The 24,172-nt window shown below is 31.8% G+C and overlaps 3 protein-coding genes across 5 annotated transcripts; 1 reads left to right on the top strand and 2 right to left on the bottom strand.

The window, feature by feature from the left end:
* Positions 1 to 2,146: 2,146 nt before the first annotated feature.
* Positions 2,147 to 6,947, bottom strand: LOC107928694 (trihelix transcription factor GT-1). Of its 2 annotated transcripts, XM_041083056.1 has the most exons (5): positions 6,163 to 6,947; positions 4,971 to 5,009; positions 3,577 to 3,708; positions 3,048 to 3,272; positions 2,147 to 2,678 (listed from the first exon to the last, which is right to left on the bottom strand). In XM_041083056.1, exons 1-5 carry the CDS (start codon positions 6,710 to 6,712, stop codon positions 2,476 to 2,478), a joined length of 1,149 nt encoding a protein of 382 aa, XP_040938990.1. In that variant the 5' UTR covers positions 6,713 to 6,947; the 3' UTR covers positions 2,147 to 2,475. The 2 variants fall into 2 exon arrangements, with proteins under 2 accessions (XP_040938990.1, XP_040938991.1); XM_041083057.1 differs by lacking the exon at positions 3,577 to 3,708.
* Positions 6,948 to 15,409: 8,462 nt separating this feature from the next.
* LOC107928681 (uncharacterized) lies at positions 15,410 to 15,824 on the top strand. The gene has a single exon (XM_016859933.2). The coding sequence runs from the start codon at positions 15,460 to 15,462 to the stop codon at positions 15,652 to 15,654; it is 195 nt and encodes a 64-aa protein (XP_016715422.1). The 5' UTR covers positions 15,410 to 15,459; the 3' UTR covers positions 15,655 to 15,824.
* A 2,397-nt stretch (positions 15,825 to 18,221) lies between these two features.
* LOC107928691 (F-box protein SKIP14) lies at positions 18,222 to 21,820 on the bottom strand. Of its 2 annotated transcripts, XM_016859945.2 has the most exons (3): positions 20,839 to 21,802; positions 20,093 to 20,718; positions 18,222 to 19,203 (listed from the first exon to the last, which is right to left on the bottom strand). In XM_016859945.2, exons 1-3 carry the CDS (start codon positions 21,011 to 21,013, stop codon positions 18,739 to 18,741), a joined length of 1,266 nt encoding a protein of 421 aa, XP_016715434.1. In that variant the 5' UTR covers positions 21,014 to 21,802; the 3' UTR covers positions 18,222 to 18,738. The 2 variants fall into 2 exon arrangements, with proteins under 2 accessions (XP_016715434.1, XP_016715433.1); XM_016859944.2 differs by having other exon boundaries at positions 20,093 to 21,820.
* Between the last annotated feature and the right edge of the window lie 2,352 nt (positions 21,821 to 24,172).

Here is a 24,172-nt window from a genome sequence, read left to right as displayed (position 1 = left end):
ACCACTAGGTCGTGGGTGCAAAATAAATTTGCAGATAAATTGTTACTTCTTCCTCCGTGCATATCATCCCACCCAATGTAATGCAATATGGCAAGCTCAAAACGGATTAATACAGTAGCATTTAATTATACTTTTAACAGAACAATACGGTAGCAATCAATATGCCTATAATAGTTCAATATGGTAGCAAATAAAATGTTTATAACAAATCAACTCAGTAGCAAAAGTCATGCTTATTAAGTGTCTAGTTTAACAGCAACATAAGGCATACTATATATACAATTACAAATATAGATACAATAGACACGTGTATTATAACGAGTGGGAATGTATAAGGGATGTCAACTCAGGGATGTAAAAATGGTAGTCGATACCATGCCCATAATTGTAGTAGAAGCATGCAATCACCGATTTTAATTTTATGTGGTTGTCACTCGACACATCTCTTGGTACAATGTCGTCAACACCGTTGATCCCCAACTGAGCCGACTCGCTTCTCTGAGGTCCACAAGTTTTAGCAGCTACCTTAAATATAAAATATTTTGTGATTTGACAGGCATTAAAAGATCTCGAATATCCTAAAGATATATGCCCGAACATGTTGTTCCCTATAAAACATTACTTGAAATTTCGTATTTAATATTAAGCTTAATTTTTATGTTTGAGCCTAAACTCTAGTTTGAATTGAAAATATTCAGTATTCATTTTGTTTATCAATGTTTTTTTATTTTCAATCTTTACTAATTTTACATATGAAATACGATACAAACACAATATATTTAAATAAAAATAATATTATAAACACGACACGTTTCAATCACAATGAATGTATCATTACCATTTATATATATATATATACCAAATCAAATTATTATTGAATTTAAATCAGAAACTATCACTACCCTTATCTATGGAGCAAAATTATCCATTTTCTGGAAAATAGATATAATAATTTTTTGCTCCTTCAACTTTATAAATAAAAATTATTTAGCCTTTCATTTCACTTTAATTTTTTTTTAACTTTTGAAATTGTATTTTTGTCAAATTATTCTAAAATTATTGGAAAATTTAATGTTTGTTAATTTTACTGACGTGGTTACATACATGTGGATTACCACATAATGATACATCAACATTTAATTAATTTTTTTAATTTTAAAAATTCAAAAAAATACTTTTTAAATTATTTTAATTATTTTAAAATTTTAAAAATATTTTTATAATTTTTTTAAAATTTTTAAATTTTAAAAAATTAATTAAATATTCATGTGTCATTCACGTAGCAATCCACATCTATGCCACATCAGCAAAAATAAAAACATTAATTTTCTATTTATTTTGGGTGATTTAACAAAAACGTAAGTTTAAAGACTAAAAAAACATAAAATTAAATATATTACTAAAATAACTTTTTTATAAAGTTGAAGAGTCAATTAAATCATTATATCATTTAGTTATTAAAACCTAGCATCCACCAATCAACAATCATATCACAGATAATATATTCAACAATCAACTAATATATTTATCCCAATATCTTGACTATGGCAAACTCATGGTATAAGTGAAAGAGCTAACTAATATATTTATTAAAAGTCTGTAAAATTAAAGTGAAATTTTGATTGAAATAATGCAGTTAAAAGGTGTTTTTTTTTTTCGCATTCTTCATGTCTGTTGTATGGTTTATATTTAAAATTCATGACTACCCCTTTTAATAATATCGTCTCTAAAATTTAAATTTAGTGATAAAATTAAAGATTCAAATTTTATTGTATCCTAGACTATGGTCTCATTATAAATAAGTTTTTTATTGATTTTATATAAAATTATAAAAAAAAACAATTATAATAATATATTTTAATTGTATATAGAAGAGCATTTTAATCATTTTCCAACTGAACTGATACTTAATATTCGATTATAAGTACCTTATACATTTGTTGGCTGACAAGGTTTCAAATATAAAGCACGAAAATACTGTTCAGAAAATTTTGTTCAGGTTTCTATTACAAGCCATGAAGTAATTTACATTGAAGAGTATTGAAATGAGTTTTTAAGCAATCCCTGCCATTGATGTTGGCGGTTCTTCAACTGTCAGTTTCAGAGTATTTGGTTGCTTGTGGTTTGGGCTATGCTATCAAGAAAATAACCAAAAGCAAGATAAATTTTCAAAACTGAAGTTTCAAGCAGCAGACGGATCAAAATGCTGTAAAATTTACATGTAAAAAGCTTGCTAGACTACTTCGTTTTCAACTGAAATGCACACCTACAAACTGCACTTGAGTGAATACCTAAGAAGAAACATTATACAACATCCTATTAAAAGCTGACTTGAGCAAAAAAGCAAAATCACAATCTTCAGAAAAGCATTAGACCAGATCTTGGAATTCTACATACACACTTATGCCAGGATAAGGCCACTTTATTATAACCTCTTGACAGCAATGCAGTTGTGCAAGCAAGATGTGCCAGATTTCAACTCACACCTCGATATATGGCATTAGTTCTAAGGTCGTCCAAATTGTCAACGTTTCTGTATCCATTAATCTCCCTGAGACCTGTGTAGCCTCGACGGAGTAGATATTCACGGTAATCATCTTCTACATAAAAGATCTTCTCCTCTGTGTGGACTGGTATATGATCCGACTCATCATAAAGGCAAACTTTTATAGGCAAACCTGAGTGTAGGAATTTGAAAATAAACAAATAATAAGGAACTTCGTTTCTCTTCTGCAAATGGAAAAAATAGGGCCTGCAGCATGCAGGTATGCTTGATAGCATAATTAAGTGTAGGCTATATATCTTATGTATCAGTACCGTTAAGGGTGGCCAATGCATGAGGCTCTCATATTGTGGTGATCTTGTGAGGGATTAAAATCCATAGGGATTACCCTTACCTATGTTCTATAGATGATCAAGATTATTACATCATTTGAGGCTGTATCTTTCATCTATCATATTTTTATGAAAACAATTATGAGTTTTTTTTTTTTTTTGGGGGGGGGGTGGTCAGTATAGTCAACAAAACAGCATGAATGTTGACGCACCTTCATCAAGGTGGAGAGTATAATTCCCTAAAGGCATCTCCCTGTCAAGGCTATGAACAATGTGGTCTTCATCCTCCAACAGAAACGCACGCTTAGTTCTCAATCTAAAAGCAGACTTAATTGCATCTCGGATGGCATCAGCAGAACCATCTATACCAATCCTTCTGGTGTACTCCCCAAACTTGACGGTTATAACCCTTCCTCCATATGCTTGGCAGTCCACACCTACCAAAAAGGGTGGGAAAGATAATCAGAAGTACAAAGATTTTCATCATAATCAAAACTTTCATGTCAGACAAGATTTCGGATCCCATGTTCATAATCAAAGAGCATTTAACACAAGAGCATTCAGTTGAGCAAGCACAAATAAAAATGTGCACATGACGAACCCAAAAAAAAAAAAAAAAAAAACTAAACATCGTGCTACATGCAAAATCTTCATTTTTTTTTGTAGCAAAATTTTGTGGAACAAAAAAAAAAAAAAAACTTCATGTTTTTTTGGATCAGCAAAAATTCTAACACAACTTACCATTTCCAGGGGTCTCTCTCCAATTCCAAGGAGGAACCCCACTGGCTGCAACTGCATCAGCTGCAGCGACAGCAAGAGGATGGCCCTCATGATCTAAACGTCTTTCAAGATTAAGTATTGGCCTACAACTAGCTGCATACCAGAATGCACAAACAGAAGGAGATGCATGACTTTTAAGATAATTAGAGAAAAAACGTAATATGAAAAATAAAACAAGTGTTCTATGGTGAATAGATGAAAGACATGCTGCAGTAAAAGGTCATTCACTACAGATCAAGTAGCAATTCTGTAGAGTACAAAGATGTTAGTCCGGCATGCAAGGGCATCAACCTGCACAATCAATCCTCTTTTCATTGTTTGACTCCCCATTCTAAATATTCCCAATAAAATAAAACTTTCATCAGATTGAAATCAAAGAGAATACATAAGATTACATAACCACATAATATAGATAGCAAGCTTATGGACCCCAGTGATAGATGCGTGTCATCCATTAGATTGAATTAATCCACATTTCAGCTTTCTGCCCCTAACAAAAACATGTACTTTGTGCAGTTAAAGGTTGTTGAAGTCATGTGCAGACATTACAAATTTCACCAGATGGAAGGGAAGATATAATAAAATATACCACCGACTGTCTAGAGATGCTGATTGCTCTTTAGGCAAAGTCATTGTTAAGAACAGTTTCCATCTGATAATTATGAGTGCTCCATAGTAGTAGTAGTAGTAGTAGTAGTAGTAATAGTAGTATTGTAAGATAATCAGCTGGTCTCTATTAGCATGACTTACAATCTCAGGAGAACTCATCCTAGGTGGGAGCAGTTGGTATGTTGGGCTCACTACAAGGCTAATGACAATGTCACTACAATTAAAATGTCAAAATTTGCTGCAAGAGATTGTGAAAAAAGGAAATAAACAACCAAGGCTGTCGACGGAGGAGTCTCAGCTTCATGAAAGATGTTAACAAAGCTGAAAAGAGAGGTTACTGAAAAGCAAAAAGTGATTGTTCGGTTTTAAGTTCATAAAAGTACATCCGATTTGACTGATGAAATAAATAGAGGGGACAGTACCTAAAGATGGCCTCATTAACACAACAGGTAACAGTGTTGGCCTTACGAAAAATATGCACATAACTTGCAGCTCCCAAAATAGGAGTTTCAAGATAGATACACTCTTCTCTAATCATGCCCCATAAAGCTCCTAAAAGCAAGCAAGAAGATGATGAGATATAGTGTCAATAAGATTAATGGCACTGCATCCAATAGATTCTATGTATTACCCATATTAACTTGAAGAGAAATACTACAAGAAGCATATAAAGGACAGGAAACCAAAAACATAAAAGAAGAAAAACCAGAAGAGAGCAATCTCAAATTGAAACAAAAAATAATAACCTTCAACAGGGCCAAATGACATGCCAGCATCCTCAAAACCTGCAAGAGTCAAACAATATTGATAATGATTATTAAAGTCATAGTAATGACAAGTAAGACTCGATATGTGTTGCAATAAGAATAAAGAAACAATACAACTATCTATCAGGTAGTCTACATGAACACCTTTGCAGCAAAGTGAGAAAGAGGGAGAGGACGCAGAAATCTCCAAAAGCAGAAGGCTAAATCTTATATAGAATTTCATTAAGTGATATGCAACAGCAAGGTATCATGCCCGCATAAGACAAAAACCCAGAAAACCTCGTAAAAGCAGCCAAGAGGTACAGAACAATAGAGTAAACCAGATAAGACAACAGAGAGGAAATCAAAACACCATAAATAGATGACTCTCTCTTTGCCTCTTCGAAAATAAAATTTGCAAATAGCAACATAATACTTCCCTACTCTTATTAAAAAGGTGGTATTCAAAATTTTAATTGAGCCCCTCATTATTTTTCAATGCATGACCCCTTGCTTCAAAAGTACATTTAATCAACGTTGAAATTTACCTGTCTAAGCTCTAACAAAAATATCATTTAAAAGCTGCCATTGTGCAAGTTCTAATTTTCATGAGGATACATGAAGGCAAACCCACCTTCTTCAAAGCACACAATAAAATCATAAAAAAGTAACAGGAGAAAGAGGAAGACTGTCAAGTCATTTCCAGTCAAAGGAACTCGTACGGTTAAAGAACCAAACCTATTTCTTTCTTCAACTGCAGTTTATACTACCATCTTAAGCTAAGTTACTCGGAGTCCGAAGGTGGGAATGTCTAGTACGGGTATGATTAGTTCTTTTCTAAGGTTTCCACGTATTTGAGGACTAGCATCATATTTTGATAGCAATATCCGGATATACGTCTGACACTTCAAGAAAAGATGGACAGAGCAAAAGTCATTCAACTTTAAAAATTCTAGCAGCAATTAACAAAAAATTCTGATGGTATAAAGCTTAGACATCAGTATATACAGTGGAAACGCATTAATGCCATATCACCCAAAAACAGATTCTTGAATCCAAATAAAGCCTTTTAAAGAGGAAGTCCGCAAAACCATCATTCAATTATGGAATAACAACAATTTAATATAAACTCCACTTGTCAAATGCAAATTTTAAAAAAAAAAAAGGGTGATAAATAAAATATAGCATATACCCTTGTCAGCGAAATGCATATAAGAATCAACCTTAGGAGGAGGAGTTGGACTCTTATAAGCATTCTTCGTTCTCTCCCTTAAAATCTCTTCAATTTCCTTATAGTAAGACATCTTAGCAGACCCACTCCCTCTATCTTGATGCTTAGCTTTTTTAAACTCCTTCAACAAGTTCCTCCATTTGTCTGTACACATAGTTGGGGATCGATCGAACCCTTTCTCTCTCATTTTAGCCGATATCTGCTCCCACAAGTGCTTGTTGGATTTCGAAGTATTGAAAAGGCCATCCATTTCCCTCCGAATGGCGATAAGGCTTCGAGTTTCGTCTTGAACCCAGGTCTCGGCTCGTTTCTTGGGGGCTTTGACTTCTGGGTCTTCGCAGCTGCTTTCACCTAAGATAATTTGCTGCTGCTGAGGAGGGGGGTGGTGGTGGTGGTGGTGGTGAGGTGGCAAATCCCCATTGGTAGTGACCTCGATGATCATGTCACTGGCGGTAGCAGGACCTTCCTCCTTGTACAAATCTATGGAACGGGGTTTCTCCGATAAGTACATGGGGTTTTGGATCCGATTAAGAAATGGGTTTGGTTCTTTTTTGCACGGTTTAGGCTTTTAGGAGTTGAAAAAAGTGAGGGTTTTGACAAGGAGAAGGAAGAGGGAATTCATGGCGGATGGGATTTAATTTTGACGTGCTTTTATTATTTTATGTATTTTGATAGGAATTATAGCAGAGAAAGATAGAAGACGAGGAGGAGAGCGTGGAGTTAAAGCTTGGGCAGTGAGTGTATTATTTGTATAATATAATATTTTATTCATCGTTTTTGTCTCTTTTACTTTCGTTCGCCCTTTGCGATTCTCTACATGGGGTAGGGTCGAGTACGAGCGAGTCTTAATAAAATTTTACGCTCAATCAATAAGTTTAGGTCTAGTCCAACTTAGAAAGTGGATTTAAAATTTTGTTTAAGTTTAATTCAAATTATAAATGTTAAAGTTAGATTTGGATCAGGATTAAAGCTTGTATAATCGATATAATAGAAAATGTATCGATATTGTAACACCCCCTAATCCCAAACCGTCGTCGGAATAAGATTACGAGGCGTTACCGAACATATTAGTTAATTTACAAATAATTTTATGAATAAACAACAAATATATTAAAATTAAATCATTAAGTCTCTTTTATGAACCCTCGAGGCCTAAATCATGTATTATAAATGAATAGGGACTTATTCAAGTACTCCGAAAATTTTTCGTAATATAATAATAATTATTTTTTTTTTAAAAAATTCAATATAACCCCTTTAGAAACATCTAACCTTCCCTGCAATTTCAAATTTGCAACTAACTCAACACAACAATAACTCAACAAATACAATCTTCATCCAAATCATATTCGTCTTATAATAATATCACTAATCCTTATTTTATCTAACATTATATCCATTCATACTTTCAAGTAGTATTTAAACATCTTAATTAATTTCCATTCATATCATATATCAACTTATATTAACTTAACTAATATATTCATGAGTTGATACAAAACATAGTCACATCAGCTCCTATACATGCCATATAAACCATTTAAAGTATTTATAACAAAATCTACCGGAAAATCGAGATAGTGTGACTTGAGTGTGATGATCCGATCCTCTAACCCTTCCGTTAATCTACAAAGAGCAATAAACATTACAAGTAAGCTAACTATAGCTTAGTAAGTTCGTCGGCTTAAACCATAAACCTTACCAATATTAGTTTCAAAAATTCAAATCATATGGACATTTCAAGTAAGTTACTTTCATCCTATAAATCATAATCTCATTTTAAAAATAATTTACTTAATTGAGCTCAAAAATAATGATAACATTATTTACATTTCTTTTTCCACACGTTACAATTACGACTTACTGACTTGTAAATTTAAGGAACGACTTACGGATTTGAGTACATCGTGATCTGAAACCCGAAATCTAACTGAAGCACAAAAGTGCTAACGGAAGCCCGAAGGCTAACTGAAGCACATAAGTGCTAAACGGAAGCCCGAAGGCTAACTGAAGCTCATCAGAGCTGAACTGAAACCCCAAAAGGGTTAACTGAAACTCATATGAGTTAACGGAAGCTCGTAAGAGGTAAACAGAAAGCAAACACGAGAGTTCGCAACAAATGCTGAATCTCGGTTTACTTGGGTAATTTACCGTCAATTCATCTTTTTCACCGAACGATCGTACTCATTTCCTGCGTTCCGTTCCTTCGAATTACTCAGTTCAATTTCGTAACTTTTGTACATGATTTAATTATTTTCAAAAATTAACATACATAAATATTAATCACCATTCATAAAATAACATTGAAATTTAATAATTTAACGGTACGAATTTACCCGGAACAATTTGCAGTTACGAAATTGAACTGAGTAATTCGAAGGAACGGAACGCAGGAAATGAGTACGATCGTTCGGTGAAAAAGATGAATTGACAGTAAATTACCCAAGTAAACCGAGATTTAGCATTTGTTGCGAACTCTCGTGTTTGCTTTCTGTTTACCTCTTACGAGCTTCCGTTAACTCATATGAGTTTCAGTTAACCCTTTTGGGGTTTCAGTTCAGCTCTGATGAGCTTCAGTTAGCCTTCGGGCTTCCGTTTAGCACTTATGTGCTTCAGTTAGCCTTCGGGCTTCCGTTAGCACTTTTGTGCTTCAGTTAGATTTCGGGTTTCAGATCACAATGTACTCAAATCTGTAAGTCATTCCTTAAATTGACAAGTCAGTAAGCCGTAATTGTAACGTGTGGAAAAAGAAATGTAAATAATGTTATCATTATTTTTGAGCTCAATTAAGTAAATTATTTTTAAAATGAGATTATGATTTACAGGATGAAAGTAACTTACTTGAAATGTCCATATGATTTGAATTTTTGAAACTAATATTGGTAAGGTTTATGGTTTAAGTCGACGAACTTACTAAGCTATAGTTAGCTTACCTGTAATGTTTATTGCTCTTTGTAGATTAACGGGAGGGTCAGAGGATCGGATCATCACACTCAAGTCACACTATCTCGATTTTCAGGTAGATTTGTTATAAATATTTTAAATGGTTTATATGGCATGTATAGGAGCTGATGTGAGTATGTTTTGTTTCAACTCATGAATATATTAGTTAAGTTAATATAAGTTGATATATGATATGAATGGAAATTAATTAAGATGTTTAAATACTACTTGAAAGTATGAATGGATACAATGTTAGATAAAATAAGGATTAGTGATATTGTTATAAGACGAATATGATTTGGATGAAGTTTGTATTTGTTGAGTTGTTGTTGTGTTGAGTTAGTTGCAAATTTGAAATTGCAGGGAAGGTTAGATGTTTCTAAAGGGGTTATATTAAATTTTTTTTAAAAAATAATTATTATTATTATATTACGAAAAATTTTCGGAGTACTTGAATAAGTCCCTATTCATTTATAATACATGATTTAGGCCTCGAGGGTTCATAAAAGAGACTTAATGATTTAATTTTAATATATTTGTTGTTTATTCATAAAATTGTTTGTAAATTAACCAATATGTTCGGTAACGTCTCGTAACCCTATTCCGACGACGGTTTGGGATTAGGGGGTGTTACAGATATTTACTACTAGGTATCGATATCTTAGGGAGAACATCGATACTCAAGTAATTTTTCTTTAGGCATGTATCAATATCTTGGGAAGGGTATTAAAACCTTATTTTGATACTTTCTATGAGGTATCGATACCTTAGACATGTTTTCAAGTCGGTCAGGCTCAGGTCAAAAAGACCTTACCTAAGGTTTGTGTAACGCCCCAATTTTAGGGAATTCTGTGAATGTTGGCATAGGCTTAATTATGTTAGTGAGCCTCTAGAAGGCCCAAGCTTAAGATAGAACCCGGTAATTTTAGTTAATTTTTGTTCCATAAGAAAAATGGGGTGAAATTATGAAATAGGACCTATGTGAAAATGTTTGAAAATGCTATAAGCTAAATTGAAGTGGCCAAATAAATAGGAGTGCAAAATAGGAGGATTTGCATGACAAACCTCCCATTTTACATGAAGTGGCCAGCCATCATGTTGTTGTAGACAATATGAGCACTTGATATCCATAATTCATGGTACAAATTGATAATGGGTTAGGTAAATGTTCCATGATAATGGATTAGGTAAATATTCCATGATAATGGGTTAGGTAAATGTTCCATGATAATGGTTTAGGTAAATGTTCCATGATGGGCATTTCATGTCTTTTGTAATAAAGAATTAAATGGATGAAATATGAAATTTTATTAAAAGAAAAAGGTGTGAAAAGAACAAAGTTTTGTCCATCTTTGTTCATCATAGCCGAAAGTTAGAGAAGAGAAAGGAGAGGAGAAAGCTCTTGAATGTTCGGTCACTTGGGAAAGAAAATTGAAGGTAAGTTCATGGTAGTTTGCTTCTATCTTGATGTTCATAAGTTCTTCTTGATTCTACCTTAACTCTTGAAGCATATTTTGGTTTTTAGTTGTGTTGTGAGCATTTAGTCATGAATTAAAATGAAGGAAATGGTTGTTGTTTCATGTTCTTTTGATGAAAAATGGAAGATAGGTGAAGTTGAGCCAAACAAATGAGCATGCATGTGCCTTAGATGCTAAGGGGAAAAATCGGCTAACATGTTGTGCTTTAAAATGATGAAATGGAGATTATACTTAAGTAAAATCATAGATATGTGATGATTGATTGGTGATATACATGTTTAAATAACAAGCATGCAAGTTAGGTGTGAAAGAGTGATTTGGTAATAAATCTGCTTGGGACAACAACAGTAACGTGACTTTGGAAAATCACCATAAATTGTGGGAGATGAGTTAGAAGCTGCATAAATTATTTAATTAAATCTTAATGAGTCTAGTTTCAAATGGAATAAACAAGAACATATTTTGAATTCTGTACAATGAGAAATTTGATTCGTAATGAAGATTGGTTAGATTAGTCAAACAGTGAAACATGGGAAAATTTAAGAAAAATTTGGTATTGATTGGCCATACCAAAAATTCTGAAAATTTTATGGATAGAAGATATATGGTCTATTTTCAGGGAAAATTAACGGCACTTGATTTGGAGTTTCGTAACTCCAGTTATAAATAATTTAGTTACTGTTGCTCAGGAAGACAGCTTGCAGTGAAATTATGATTATGTGGTAAACATTGACAAAAAATTGTTAATGAGTTGCTTATTGTTTTCTTATAAGCTTACTATGATCTGTAGGTGTGGTTGGCCGAATATTGTAAGGGGTTAATACGTAGTCTGTATTTGAATAGTTATATTAACGTGTTAGTAATCCAATTGTAGGCGGTTCGTGTGTGGATCTCATCAGCATATCGTCGCAAACAGGTGTGTAACTAACACCCCCTTATAGACTAGATCGGCAAAAGCCGAAAAGCCGATATTTTGAGATCTTGCGAGTGTGCTAATGCTCATGAGATTAATAGTTTGATGTATATGGTAAATTAAAGTGATAAGACTGCAGAGTGCGTGATTCCGTGCATTTCGATGTTTTTGGGCTTAATGGGCCAAAAACGGGATAATGGGCCAACGGGCCCAAGTCAGTAAGAAAATGCGGTAAGTGTTTCTGATCGTATGTAAATGGCTATGATATGTATGAAAACCTTAAAAATAGTTAAATTACTTGAATACCCCTATGTATGGAAAATTACTGTTATACCCCTAAGTGCAAAATTACTGTTATACCCCTAGGGTTAATTTTGACTGAAAAGCATGACGATCTGATTTTGTATGATGTATGCCATGATTATATATCTGTTGCATGGGGACATGGGTTATATTATGGAGGAAGCGTCCTGGTGGCTATGCCACAATTATCTGATCTGGTGGCTCTACCACATATATCTATTCTGGTGGCTATGCCACGATTATCTGATCTGGTGGCTCTGCCACATATATCTATTCTGGTAGCTCTACAACAATATCTGTATCTGGTGACTTTGTCACAATATCTGGCAGCCTCGCTGCGATTTCTGTGGTGTGTAGAGGTTGGGTGGGTCGAGTAGTCTCCCCACATGGTGTAAGGCTGGTATGGGGGTGTTATGGATGAATCTGGGTTAGGTTTCTGCATAAACATGTAATATATGTTCTGTTCTGTTATGGGCCTATGGGCTTTATTCTGAATTTCTGTTTTGGGCTAAGGCCAACTTATTCTGTCTCTGTGGGTTGAGCTGATTTAGACTATGGTTGGGTTATTTTACACACTGAGTTTCCCCAAACTCACCCCTTTTATTTTCATCCACGCAGGTAATCGCCAACCATAGTGGGCTTGGAGCTGTGAGGGAATTCGGAGTGGCCACCCGTTCTGAAAGTTTGATTTTCTTCTGGTGAACTGGACATCTTTTTATTTACGTTTGAAGTTTTGGGTTTTTAAATGTAATAAGGCCGCTTAATTATTTTTGATGGTTTTAATATGTTTTACTAAGATAGGTATTACTTATTTTAACTGTTGAAATTGGATAGCTTTAGGGCCCGTTTTCAAAAACAACAATTGATTTCAAAATAACACGACAACAAGCAAAGCTTCCGCAATGAAAGTATTTTCCAAAATTAATCACTTTTCCTAAAAATGACTTAATCAAATCGGTTTCCTAGAAATATCATGACGTTAAGGTGTGGCAATGGTGGTATGCATGTCTAGGATTGGATCCGAAGGGAGCTTGGTACTTAAGCAGTCTGATGGACTCACCACCTCTTTTCCGATTTCCTACCTGGTGCACAGCTTCCATTCACTTTAACCTATAATGAAATTATCTTTTAAAACACTAAGTAAGTTTTTCTGGATCAACAATATAAAATGTTTTGAACGCTTCGATGTGGCATGTCGGATCCGGTCATAACGTCTGGGCTGGGTTTGGGGTGTTCAGTTTGCCTGTTTTCTAAATGGGTTTTATTTTTTTGTCCAATCTTATTTTTCATATCTATATTTTTGTCCAAACACTTCCACTTTTCAAATGAATTTTCTTTCAATTAGTCATTAATATTTTCTTCAAAAAATTGGATTAAAAGAAATTTAAGCTGTAGGAACAATTATCTAAGTCAAGCCCTAACTTGAAAACGAATGTCAAGTTCAAACTCAAAACAATACATTAACCCTTATTTTTACTTCTTCAATTGAAATATATTGGGTAAAAATATCATAATAATTCTTGTACTATATTTTGGATTACATTTTGGTCCATCTACTAAAAAAAGGCAGAGTAATCCTTTTATAGTAGAAGAAGTAGCAAAATATTTTCTCCTTTAAATTTGTTCATTAAATACTTCTGTTTGGTTTGTATATAAGGCCAAGGGCGAAGCTAGGAAATTTTTTTAGGGGGCCAAAATAAAATTTTACTTTTTAATAGTTTATATTTTTATAATTTTTAAAGAATTAAATTAAATTTTCATAATTTTAAGAGGAGCCAAAGTACAATTTTACCTTTACTAATTTAAAATTTTCTAAAGGACCAAAACAACAATTTTCTATTTTAGAGGGGCTGGGCCCCTACCAACCCCCCGGATTCGCCTCTGTATAAGGCATAACAACAAATTTAATCCTCAATCATTATACACAGAGATTTCTTTAGTAAAAAAGAGCATTGCAAATTAATAAATGGAATGTACTAGAAGAAAGCAAAGAGGAAGGCTAAAGTAATTATAATGGCCCGAATGTCAGTGTTGTCAGAAAATGCAGTTTTAAGACCCCATTTCCTAAAATCAAACCCTTAAATATTTACGGAGTTGTATTATACATTAATTGAATTTTGGATAGGTAAGCTTATCGAATTAGTGATTTATTAAAGTTTAGGGTCTAAATTATAAAGTTCAATGCTCATAGATTTTTAATTAAGAAAGGAACTGAAAACCCAAATTGTGATTAACCTAAGGCCTAAAATAGCAATTAGTTATTTGGTTATTTAAATTGTTTTAAAATAAAACTTTGTTATTAAATAAAAGTAAAACAATTATATATATAATGAGATAGTGGAAGAAGATGAACATTTCCATCATCTTCTCCGCTTGAACACCGAAACAAAAAGAAGAAAACCTAAAAGAAAAGTTTGAAGCCTTCCACGTTGATTGTTAAATTGTAAAAGTTTTAGCAAATTACTATTGTTAATTTCTTGAAGTTTTAGGTACTAACTTGATAGATTTTAATATTAGAGGTGAAAAAAGATTAATTGTAAAGTTAATTGATATTTTTGTACAATAAAGACTAAAATGCATAAATTGTGAAACTTGCTGTAGAAATGAGAAATAGGAAGTCCCTAATGAATTATGATGAAATCAGATTTCAATTTGGAGTTATAGATGAACGCAATTTGGAGTTGTAAAAATGAGGAATGAGTAGTCACTTATTTCTAGATCCTTATTCATCAAATTGGAGTTGTACAAGATTACTTTGGTTATAAGTCGATGATCTTACTCCATTTTTGTCTGATGAGACATTAGATGTCAAATTGGTGTGATGGTTGGATCCATGTATCCGTTTAAGTTCGGATCAAGTTAATAGAGAATTAAAATGTGAAATAGATTGTGATATTCAATATAGTTGTAACAGTTCGAAAGTACTACAGTATGAATGTAGTGAAAAAATTGAGATTTTGTTCTCGATAAGGTAAAATAAGGAAATAAAGAAAAATGAAAGTAATAAAAAGGAGAAAGTTGAGTGATGTCAAAGAAAATAAAATCAAGAGGTATGTTAGGATATATTAATTTAGAGTAAGGACTAAAGTGTAAATATGAGAAAAGTTAGTGGCTCAAGTGTAAGTATCTAAAATTTATGAAGTTAAAGTATAAATATGGAGAAGTTGAATAAAATTTAAATTAAGTCAAGCTAGGCAGGATTTTTGGAAGCCAACACTCATTGAATACTAATAGCAAGAAATTAGATGTGTTGTTATTTTATATCTTTTGTGTTATAATTAAATATGTTAATTACAACTAATAACTCTATTTTTTTTTATAATGGCTGAATTTGGCATTTTGCTTAAGCCATTGAATTCGGACAACATGGATTTCGGGAAGAAAAACAACAAACAAATATTGTTCCCAAAAATAACTGGTTTTTTTGCAGTCAACTCTGTAACACAAATTTCTTCTAAAATAACCCAATATGAAAAGGTCAAACAAAAATGGTTGTTAGTCACCCAAAAATAACTAAGTTTTGCCAAACTCCAGTCAAGGATTAGGTTAAATAAATATAAAAGAGCAGTTAAGCAATAAACAAGAGATCTGAAGGTAAAAACAAAGAAAGAAAAAAGAGAGATGGATTCTGGGTTATCATGGGCTGATCAGTGGGACACTAATCCTGATCCTTCACCAGCAGAGCCTGAAAAGAAGAAGAAGAAGAAGAAAGAGGAAGGTTCCACCAAAAGCAAGTTTAGCAAGTCAGTGCTGAGTTTCAAATGGATTAAAGAACTACGTAAGAAAGCTGAGCAAAAAAATAATGACAGCAAATAAGAACATATGAAAACCCTATCTCCATGGATCTTTCCAAATTTTAACTTCAACTTTTACTAGAACTTTTATATTCTTTATTGCTCTCTCTCTTTTTCTTTTTTCTTTTTTTATCCCTTTCTGGTTCAAGAATGAGATTTATGTGAACAAATAAAAAAAAAATCTTGTTTTCATCTTATATTGTTCATTGGGTAAATTATATATGAGTTTTTATTTATTGGATATTAATTTAAGTGTAATATAATTATGTTTTCAAAGGATAAACAATATGCTCGTTGATGAGTTTATATATGAAACTTGAGATTTATGACTATGAGCGCTTTTTTTTTTTTCACAGCAGGAAAAATCGCTTGGGACGTTCAAAGGGATTTTTATTTTAAAGGCTAAATTTTTTTTGTAGTTCCACCCCACTGTTTTAAATTTTTTTTAATCATTTAATTATAAAAATTATTTAATTTATCATATTTTATCTTTTTTATCACAAATCATTAACTAAATAACGGAAATATGATTTGATAGTTATAAAAGTTAACATAATAATAAATTTAACTTTTAAAATTCACACATTTGTGTTAAGCTAGTTTTGATTGTTAAAAAAAAATCTTCAAGATTTGTGTGATTTGATTAAATTCTAAAAAAATATAAAAAAATAATTTTAACCTCAAAATTTTAATTTTCAATTTTTTTCTTTTTTCTTCTCCATTTTCTCTTCTTTCTTTCTATTGTTATTCATGAAAACCGAAAATCCAAAATTTGGCGGCCAACATCTACGACAACCACCACTCGCTAGACATTGACCGTTGACCACTAGTTTAGTTGCGCTTAAGCCCGAAACACATCCTTAAATTCACTTTCTTCTTCTTTGTTCCCATTCCAATTATTTAGCTTCACCTTCCTCTTTTGAAGTAAATTGGTTTCAATTTTTTATTGATGACATGATATTATTATTTTATATGACATTTTAATAAATAATATAAAATTTATAAAATTTAAACATTTAAAAATTCATAAATAAAAATTATAATTCTAAAAATTACGAAAAAGAAGTTCTTCAATATTTTAAATTAATATATATAAATTCTCAATAAAATTTTTAAAACTTTCCAATATTTATGAAAAAAATTAAAATTCTTCAATATATATATTATTAAATATATAAGATAGTGTGTGTTTTTTTTTCTATAAGTAGTCTTAAAAAATCAGGTGTATCTTTTTTTAAATATTTTATTATATTTTATAACATATTTGTCAACCCTTAACCCTACTTGTAGAATCTAAAAACTCCACTAGTACATAATTTTTCTAAATACATTAATGATTCTTTACATTTTTTCATATTTTTTTCATAAACAATTTTCATTTCTTTTAATTTGAATGTCTGTTTTTTTTTCATAAATTTTGGAATTGTTTACTTTTTTTTTTCAAGAAAGAATTGTTTTTTTTTAAATCAGAAAAATCTAAAAGTTTTACAATTGTAGATTTTTTTTTTTAAAAAAATCAACATCCTCATTATCTTCTTTACAGCATCCTAGGTTCCTTCCTTTGTTTGCTAGGATTTACCCTCCAAATCATATCTTCTTGTTGTCGTCGATGGGGAAATAATACTTACGCCTGAACTAGAGTTGGAAAGATTGGAAAAACCCAAGCTCTTGTTTCGAGAACAAATTGTACACCACAAAGCAAAAGGAAAGAGAACTTGGATTGAATGTGTGGTTATAAAAGAGAATACAGAGCTATGTTTTAGCATTGATAATGAAAGGGTATTGCAAATAAAGCGATTGAAATGGAAACTTAGAGGCAATGAAGGGACGGATTGAAGTTGATGAGGTCTCAATTCAAGTCTGTTCGGATGTGTATAGTAGATTTCATGTTTAAGTTCGAGAATGAAGGCTTTGAAATCCTTGAAGAGAAAATAGTGGGTTTTTTCAACGAGAGCGGTGACGTTTTGCATCATCAAAGTTCAACTAGTGTTAACGTTACAGTGAAAAAATATGAGGAAAAGCTTGTTGATGATTGCTAACTTTGACGTCTTTTGTTTCAACACGAGGAAGCTCCTGCACAATGGACTGGGCAAGCATTGAGCACTCCCACTACCTCCTCTTTGTTTGTCTATGCCTAGAAACAACATTTTTCTTTCATGCTGAATTTTAGTTTCTCGAAAATGGTATAGATATTACGAATTAAAAAAAAAAACCTAATGTTTAGATTTTCTTTAAAAAAATTGAGTTTTTTTTACTTGTATATTTTGAATTTTTTATCCTTTATATATATATTTAAAGATTTGTAAAATTATATATATAAATTTGTGTTATGACACAATAATTGATACATAATCATATTTTAACAAAATAACAAAAAAAAAAGAGACAAAGGTGTGATGAAATTATCAATCTAGACCCAAGAAAAAAGAGGTACTAACTTGGGAAACTAATTTCATTTTTATAATTTCAAATTATTTGCTTACAATACAATGACCAAGACTCTCTAACTAATTTCTTTTTCATCTTCCAGCAAGAACACCAAATATAATAAACTAATATAACACTTTTAATCTAAAACAATAGTAGTTATTGATGAATGATGATAATTGATGTTAACCATTATTTTTAAAAGGAGACATCAAACAAGTACTTTCCAAGTAAAACCAAATAGATGACAAAATAAATGTTGGTACCCCTTTAGTCTACAGTGGAAAATTTAAGACAAAGCAATAGTGACTTCAGTTTATCTGTTATTACCCATAACTTTATTTCATAACAATAAGTCGAGATGTCATATACCGCTGCTAGCAGAAAAATCATGGCCTGCCGTGCAAACTGCTACGCAGCAACAAGACTGATCACAACCAAATTCATCCTGCAACAGAGGCCACAAATATTTCTCATTCTACAGTAACAGCTCATGTTCAAGTAGGCAAACTTCCATTTTCCACGTTATTCTCCACAACACAGATTCCAATACAGAATAAAACTTCTTAGGTCATTTCCCACCAACTTCAGTATTGACCATCCACAAGCAAACCCAAAAATGCCAATGAAGTGCCCAATGCCAACCATAGATGCAACACGAGGTTTAGCAATTTAGACATCAAGATTTTATTTGTACCCTCCAACAATCTGAACAAAGCAACTCCAGACTAAATGTTTCCTCATACTCACCATCATTAATGCACCGGCCACACTGGATGCACCGTGGTATGCAAAGAGTGCATCCCCTGCATAACTGAGCAGTATGGTCTTTCTGCTGACAACCCTCTGCAGGACAATCATAAACAAGCCTCACGTTCTCGCATCTCAGGCACATTTCGATATCAATGGCACGATCATCTTCACACACATTTCTTCTGTTATAAAAATGTGGCTTGTGCACAATCTGTTGAATTTGGTTGTCCATGCCCAATAACAACTTCAGCTCTTCAAAATGCTTCTGTGTTACACCATACACCCCAGCAATCCTCAAATGCTTCACCCCTTGTCTGCCCACAGACTTCAGAGCCTTTAGGCTATTCAAAATGCCCTCAATACTTAGTCTTGTACATCCAGGTACACTCAACTACAAGGATAAAATATTCAGTAGTTTACAACACAAAAGAAAAAAAAATAGTATCTAAATATAAAGATGCAAAACATATATTAGACAATTAAAATATTTCCTAATCACAGCTAATGAAGTTTAATACCACTCTATCAAAAAAAAAAGAAAAAAAAGCAGACACAATAATGAAATTGCCAATTTAAGTTTGAAAAGTGCTTTGAGAGCTAAATCCAGTAACACCAGACAATATGGCAATTATTTGTTTGTTTCTTCCAAGCCTAAGGTTTTTCATGCACTAGAAAAAAGCACTCAAAAGAGGAAGAAGAAAAACCTAAGTATATCATTGCATTAATATGCAATCTCGGATTTTGATTTAGTGTTAGGCAACAAAGCATGTTGGCCAAATAGAAGTTAAACATTAATTTAAGAAAGCTGAAAGAAACTTTCACCAGTTCAATAAAAACATTGGACCTTGACATATAGCAGAAAAACATAAGCAAACTAACCTACAGCAATCCTCCTTTCTTATAAGTCATTAGGGGAGATACTATTCTTGGTTCTAAATATCTACAAATCATGACAGAGTACGCATTTATCTTCTAGTAGACATGTCTAAAGCTTCTTAGGATTTAGACTTCAAGTAACAGTTTTCTAAAGCAATCTCGACAATTGGTGGCTTCACAATTTAAGAAAATCAGAGAGTAGCTAGCAGTATCATTCTGCTGAAATAGTAAAATATTAGTCATATTACACCATTATTCTCGTTTATATTTATATACTCCTTATCTGCATAATATGGTTAACTGATATGCAAGGGCATCAGCAAATATACCCACAACTTGGTACCAATACAAATCAAGATTCAGAAACTGACGGGAGAATAAAATTTCCAAAGCAACATACTAACCTTGACTAGCTTTGGATTTTCTTCAACCACGCACTGAAGGCCCTCATCGGTAATCCTTTGGCAATCTACCAGACTCAAGCATTGTAAGCTACCTTGAGCCCTCCTTGTTATTTGTAAAAGAACATCATCAGTTAGCTTATCGCTTAGTGGCTGATCAATGTGAATATTCCTCCATAAAAGGGGATCATTCTGAACTACAGATCGCAGTGACATACAAACACTTTCAACAGCAAATAGATCCCGCAGACCCAGATAACCAAAGGCAAAACTCAGAGCTTCATGAGGAGCTCCTTCATGTTCCTCAGAACAAACCTCACAATCCTGAAATTCGTCATTTTCCTGATCAACAGAAACCATATCTTCATTCCCAAAACACAAAATGCCCTGTGCACTATGAGCTGATCCAAAACCAGTATGATCAGACACATTCCCTCTTTCCTTTGCCTGAGAACACACACCAAGTCCACCAGAAACACTGCCTTTACATTCGCCAGGAAATGTTTGGAACCACATTGAGTTGTTCCAAATAAAGTTCAATCCAGCAAACAACTGATGACTTCCATCACTTGTCCCCACATCATCTCTCACATAGCCACCATAATCAACCTCTAAATCCTCAAGCCAACCTGTAATTGCAGTGAAAGTAGAGGTGATATCCATTCCAAATGGATCCGAGGGCAAAAGATCAATAATATCATTGGAAACAGGCTCGAGAGAACCAAATTGACCACCGCTTTTGTCCCTACCATAATCAATGCAATCCTCCCTTTCGCAATTTGAGTGCCAAGATTCCAAATACCCATCTCCATTCTTCTGTGGGATACCTTCAACAAGGTAACCATTCACGATTCTCATAGGAGAAACCCGATCTTCAGTTAAATGAGCAGGAACAATAGGCCGATGGGAAAAATTCAACGTCATGGTTCTATACCGTATATACAACCAATTCCCTTTCTTCAATATATACTATATAAAAATTTTAACAAAAAAAAAATTCAACTATTTTATTTTTTATTTGTTTAGGAGGGTTACGAAAATAGCTAAAAAGAAGGAAAAACGATGGGGAAAAAAAGAAAAAGACAGGGAATTTTGAGGAGGATATAACCTAATAAGAAAAACCCTCGATTTTGGATGGCAAACTAAAACAACGCACCAAAAATTTCAGAGTTTTTCTTGTGTTAAAATACCTAAACATCGACTACAATCCCAAATATGGGTAAACAAAACCGGTGGCTTAACCTAATTTCTGAATTCACACACAGACACACACACCAAAAAAAGAATCAAATAATTCTCCAAATAATTTCTTTTTTTTTTACTTAATATAAATTTCTTAAGCTTATAACCCCTGAACACAAACCTAACCTAAACTACGGTTTACGACGAATGAAATAGGTCAAAAGAAACTATACAAAAGGAAAATGATAGATCAAAGAAGAAAACCAGGAATAAGCCATAACCAAATACCAAATTAAGATTACCACCAAAAGATAGATTCTTCAATCCCAATCGACAGAAATTATACCAAAAACTATCGCTTCGCTTCGAAAAACCTCATGGAGACAAAATTGGAAAGTTTTCTCTTCTTGTTTTTTGTTTGGTGGTTGAGAAACTGAGCAACTCGATCCAAGCAGACGACTAGGAAGAGGTGTTTTTCCGCGGAGAGCGAGAAAACGAGAGAAAGGAAACAGAACTGAGAAATAAGTAAGTACATTATATTCGTATAATTCCTTATTTGGCCCTCCAACTTAAAAAAAAATATTTAAGTTATTTATCTATTTTTTTCACTGTTTTTTAGCCTTTAAACATATTTTTTATCAAATTATTTTAAAATAGATGAAAAATTAAAGGAAAAATTAAATAGATGATTATAAAATTGGAGAAACAAAAGATCATTATGCCAATTATTTTTATTATTATTCTTTTGGAGCAGGAGAGGGATAAGTAGGAGGAAATGGGACACGGCGAAATCGGTGACATTTGGCTCGAAGAGCAAGCCATTAATGTTATGCAGTTAATGGACAGTGTTAAATATAGTATAAAATTTAAGAATTTTATTTATTTATTAATTAAAGGTAAAAGGAATTCTTCAGTCTTTTTAATTTTAAAATAAAGTAAATTAGTTTTTTCTCAAAAAATTAAAATAATTTGATCTTTATCAATTTTAAAAGTAATAATTAATTATAATTAATTACGGTGTTAACATTTTTTTGATAATTTTGTATAATTTTAATTAGTATAAAAATAAATTTAGTTCTCGATATTTATATATTTTATTATTTTGGTCTTAATTTTAAAAAATTCAGCAAATTTAGCCTCAACATTTATATAGTTACAAAAATATTACGGGTTAAATTTGCTAAATCATGACCAAATTGATAAAATATAAAAATTATGAAAGTAAAATTTGTTATTATACCAATCAAATTTATATAAAATTGACGAAAACATTAATGTTATGATTAATTGTCTTTAATTTAATTTTTGAAGAAAAATTAAGTGTTAAAAATAAATTAAAATTTAAATATTAAATTTAAATTATAAAATTTATTTGGTACATTATTTAAATTAATTATGAAATATAATTATATTATTTAATAAATATATTTTATATATATATTCTACATTTCTATCTTTCATTTGCAAACATTTTACCTTATTCTAAACTAAAATCAAAACTTTTAAACATAAAGTTTTATAAGATAATATAATAAAATAAAAAATTGAGTTAATTGAAAATACTCTTGAGTAATTTTTACCTATTTATCATTTTTCATAATTTTTTGTAGAAATTTTTTTATTAAATTATTTTTATTTTGGATTATAAAACATATGTAAAATATTAAATCATTGAAAAAAATTAATTTTCAATTGATTTAATTTTTTTTAATGGTTTATCAATCAAGGTTAGTTTTAGTTAAAAAAACTATGGGATTTTAATATTTTAAGTTAAAATCTCATTATTTGTATATTTTATTTTAGGTGTAAATTTGTATTTCATAAGTTTAATATAAAAATACAAAAATAAAAACATCTTCATAGTAAATTTTTTTAAAACATCTTTATTTTAATATTTTTTAAACTAGTTAAATTGGGCTCGGTATGTAAAACCGGGTTAATGGTCCAACCGGTGGCTAGACCGAATCGATCGGGTCATCACTGACCTGGACCGAACTGGTTCGGGGTGCCGTACGGGTGTCGCACTTGCATCACCAAACACGACAGTATCGGTGGCTGCGATAGAGGCGTTGGTTGTCGGTGGTTGAACAGTAGAAAAGTCACACTCCTATTTGGACTTTACCAGAAAATTTGATTTCAGATTAATTATTCTAAAAATAATATTATTTTAATAGTTTAATATTAAATTAAATTTAATACTTATGTTAATAGTATTTTATTAATTTAATATTAAAGTGATTATTTTAATATTAAATTTAATTTAATGTTTAGATAAACATTTTATTATTTTAATAAGATTTAATATTAAATTAATATAATATTTAATCATCGTTGAACTCTCTAAACTATCCCTATATAAAGAGAGCATTGGGTCATTATTTACATACACTTGAATTCAATAGAAAGTTGTAGAGAGAAATTCTCTTCTCTGAAGATATTATTTCAGAAAATTTCTAAAGATATTTTTTTATTTACAATTTGACCTAAAAATTTAAAGAAATTGCAAAATTACCCTACTGGTAATTCTTGTGAAAATTTATCTGATTCAAAGCGAGCCTACTCTTGGCAAACGTGAGCTTGAGGATAGCAAAGAAGACTACTCAGTCGAAGCGCTCATCCTAGACGAATCGAAAAAGGTACAATTTTGATTAAGTGTTTATTACTTTAGATATCACAACTAAGATCTTGTTTTGGAAAAATTTTAAAACTCTAGTTTTTCCCTAAATTTATTTTCTACTATGTTTTCCAAACCCATTTTTTCCAACAGTGGTTTATAAGATGCAACCAGCAAGATCACTTGACCTAGATTCTTTTTTTTTTGTGAAAAGAAAAGAAGAATTGCATCAATTACATAAAGGTACCATTAACTTTATCTTTTTGTAACAATTCTAAGATTTCCAT

Source organism: Gossypium hirsutum, chromosome A12, assembly GCF_007990345.1.
Source record: "Gossypium hirsutum isolate 1008001.06 chromosome A12, Gossypium_hirsutum_v2.1, whole genome shotgun sequence".
Taxonomy (NCBI): Eukaryota; Viridiplantae; Streptophyta; class Magnoliopsida; order Malvales; family Malvaceae; genus Gossypium; species Gossypium hirsutum.
The sequence above is the reverse complement of the archived record's forward strand: the minus strand, read 5'-3'. Positions and strand labels throughout refer to the sequence as shown.

Bases quoted from the DNA above. Each gene is read 5' to 3' on its own strand.
- LOC107928681 (XM_016859933.2), top strand. From the start codon at position 15,460: ATGGATTCTGGGTTATCATGGGCTGATCAGTGGGACACTAATCCTGAT.
- LOC107928694 (XM_041083056.1), bottom strand. From the start codon at position 6,712: ATGTACTTATCGGAGAAACCCCGTTCCATAGATTTGTACAAGGAGGAA. The intron at 5,010-6,162 runs GTATATGCTATA...TGACTCTTGCAG, and splicing joins TATGCATTTCGCTGACAAGG to GTTTTGAGGATGCTGGCATG. The intron at 2,679-3,047 runs GTGCGTCAACAT...TCCTACACTCAG, and splicing joins TACTCTCCACCTTGATGAAG to GTTTGCCTATAAAAGTTTGC.
- LOC107928691 (XM_016859944.2), bottom strand. From the start codon at position 21,013: ATGACGTTGAATTTTTCCCATCGGCCTATTGTTCCTGCTCATTTAACT. The intron at 19,204-20,092 runs GTTAGTATGTTG...TTATCCTTGTAG, and splicing joins AAAATCCAAAGCTAGTCAAG to TTGAGTGTACCTGGATGTAC.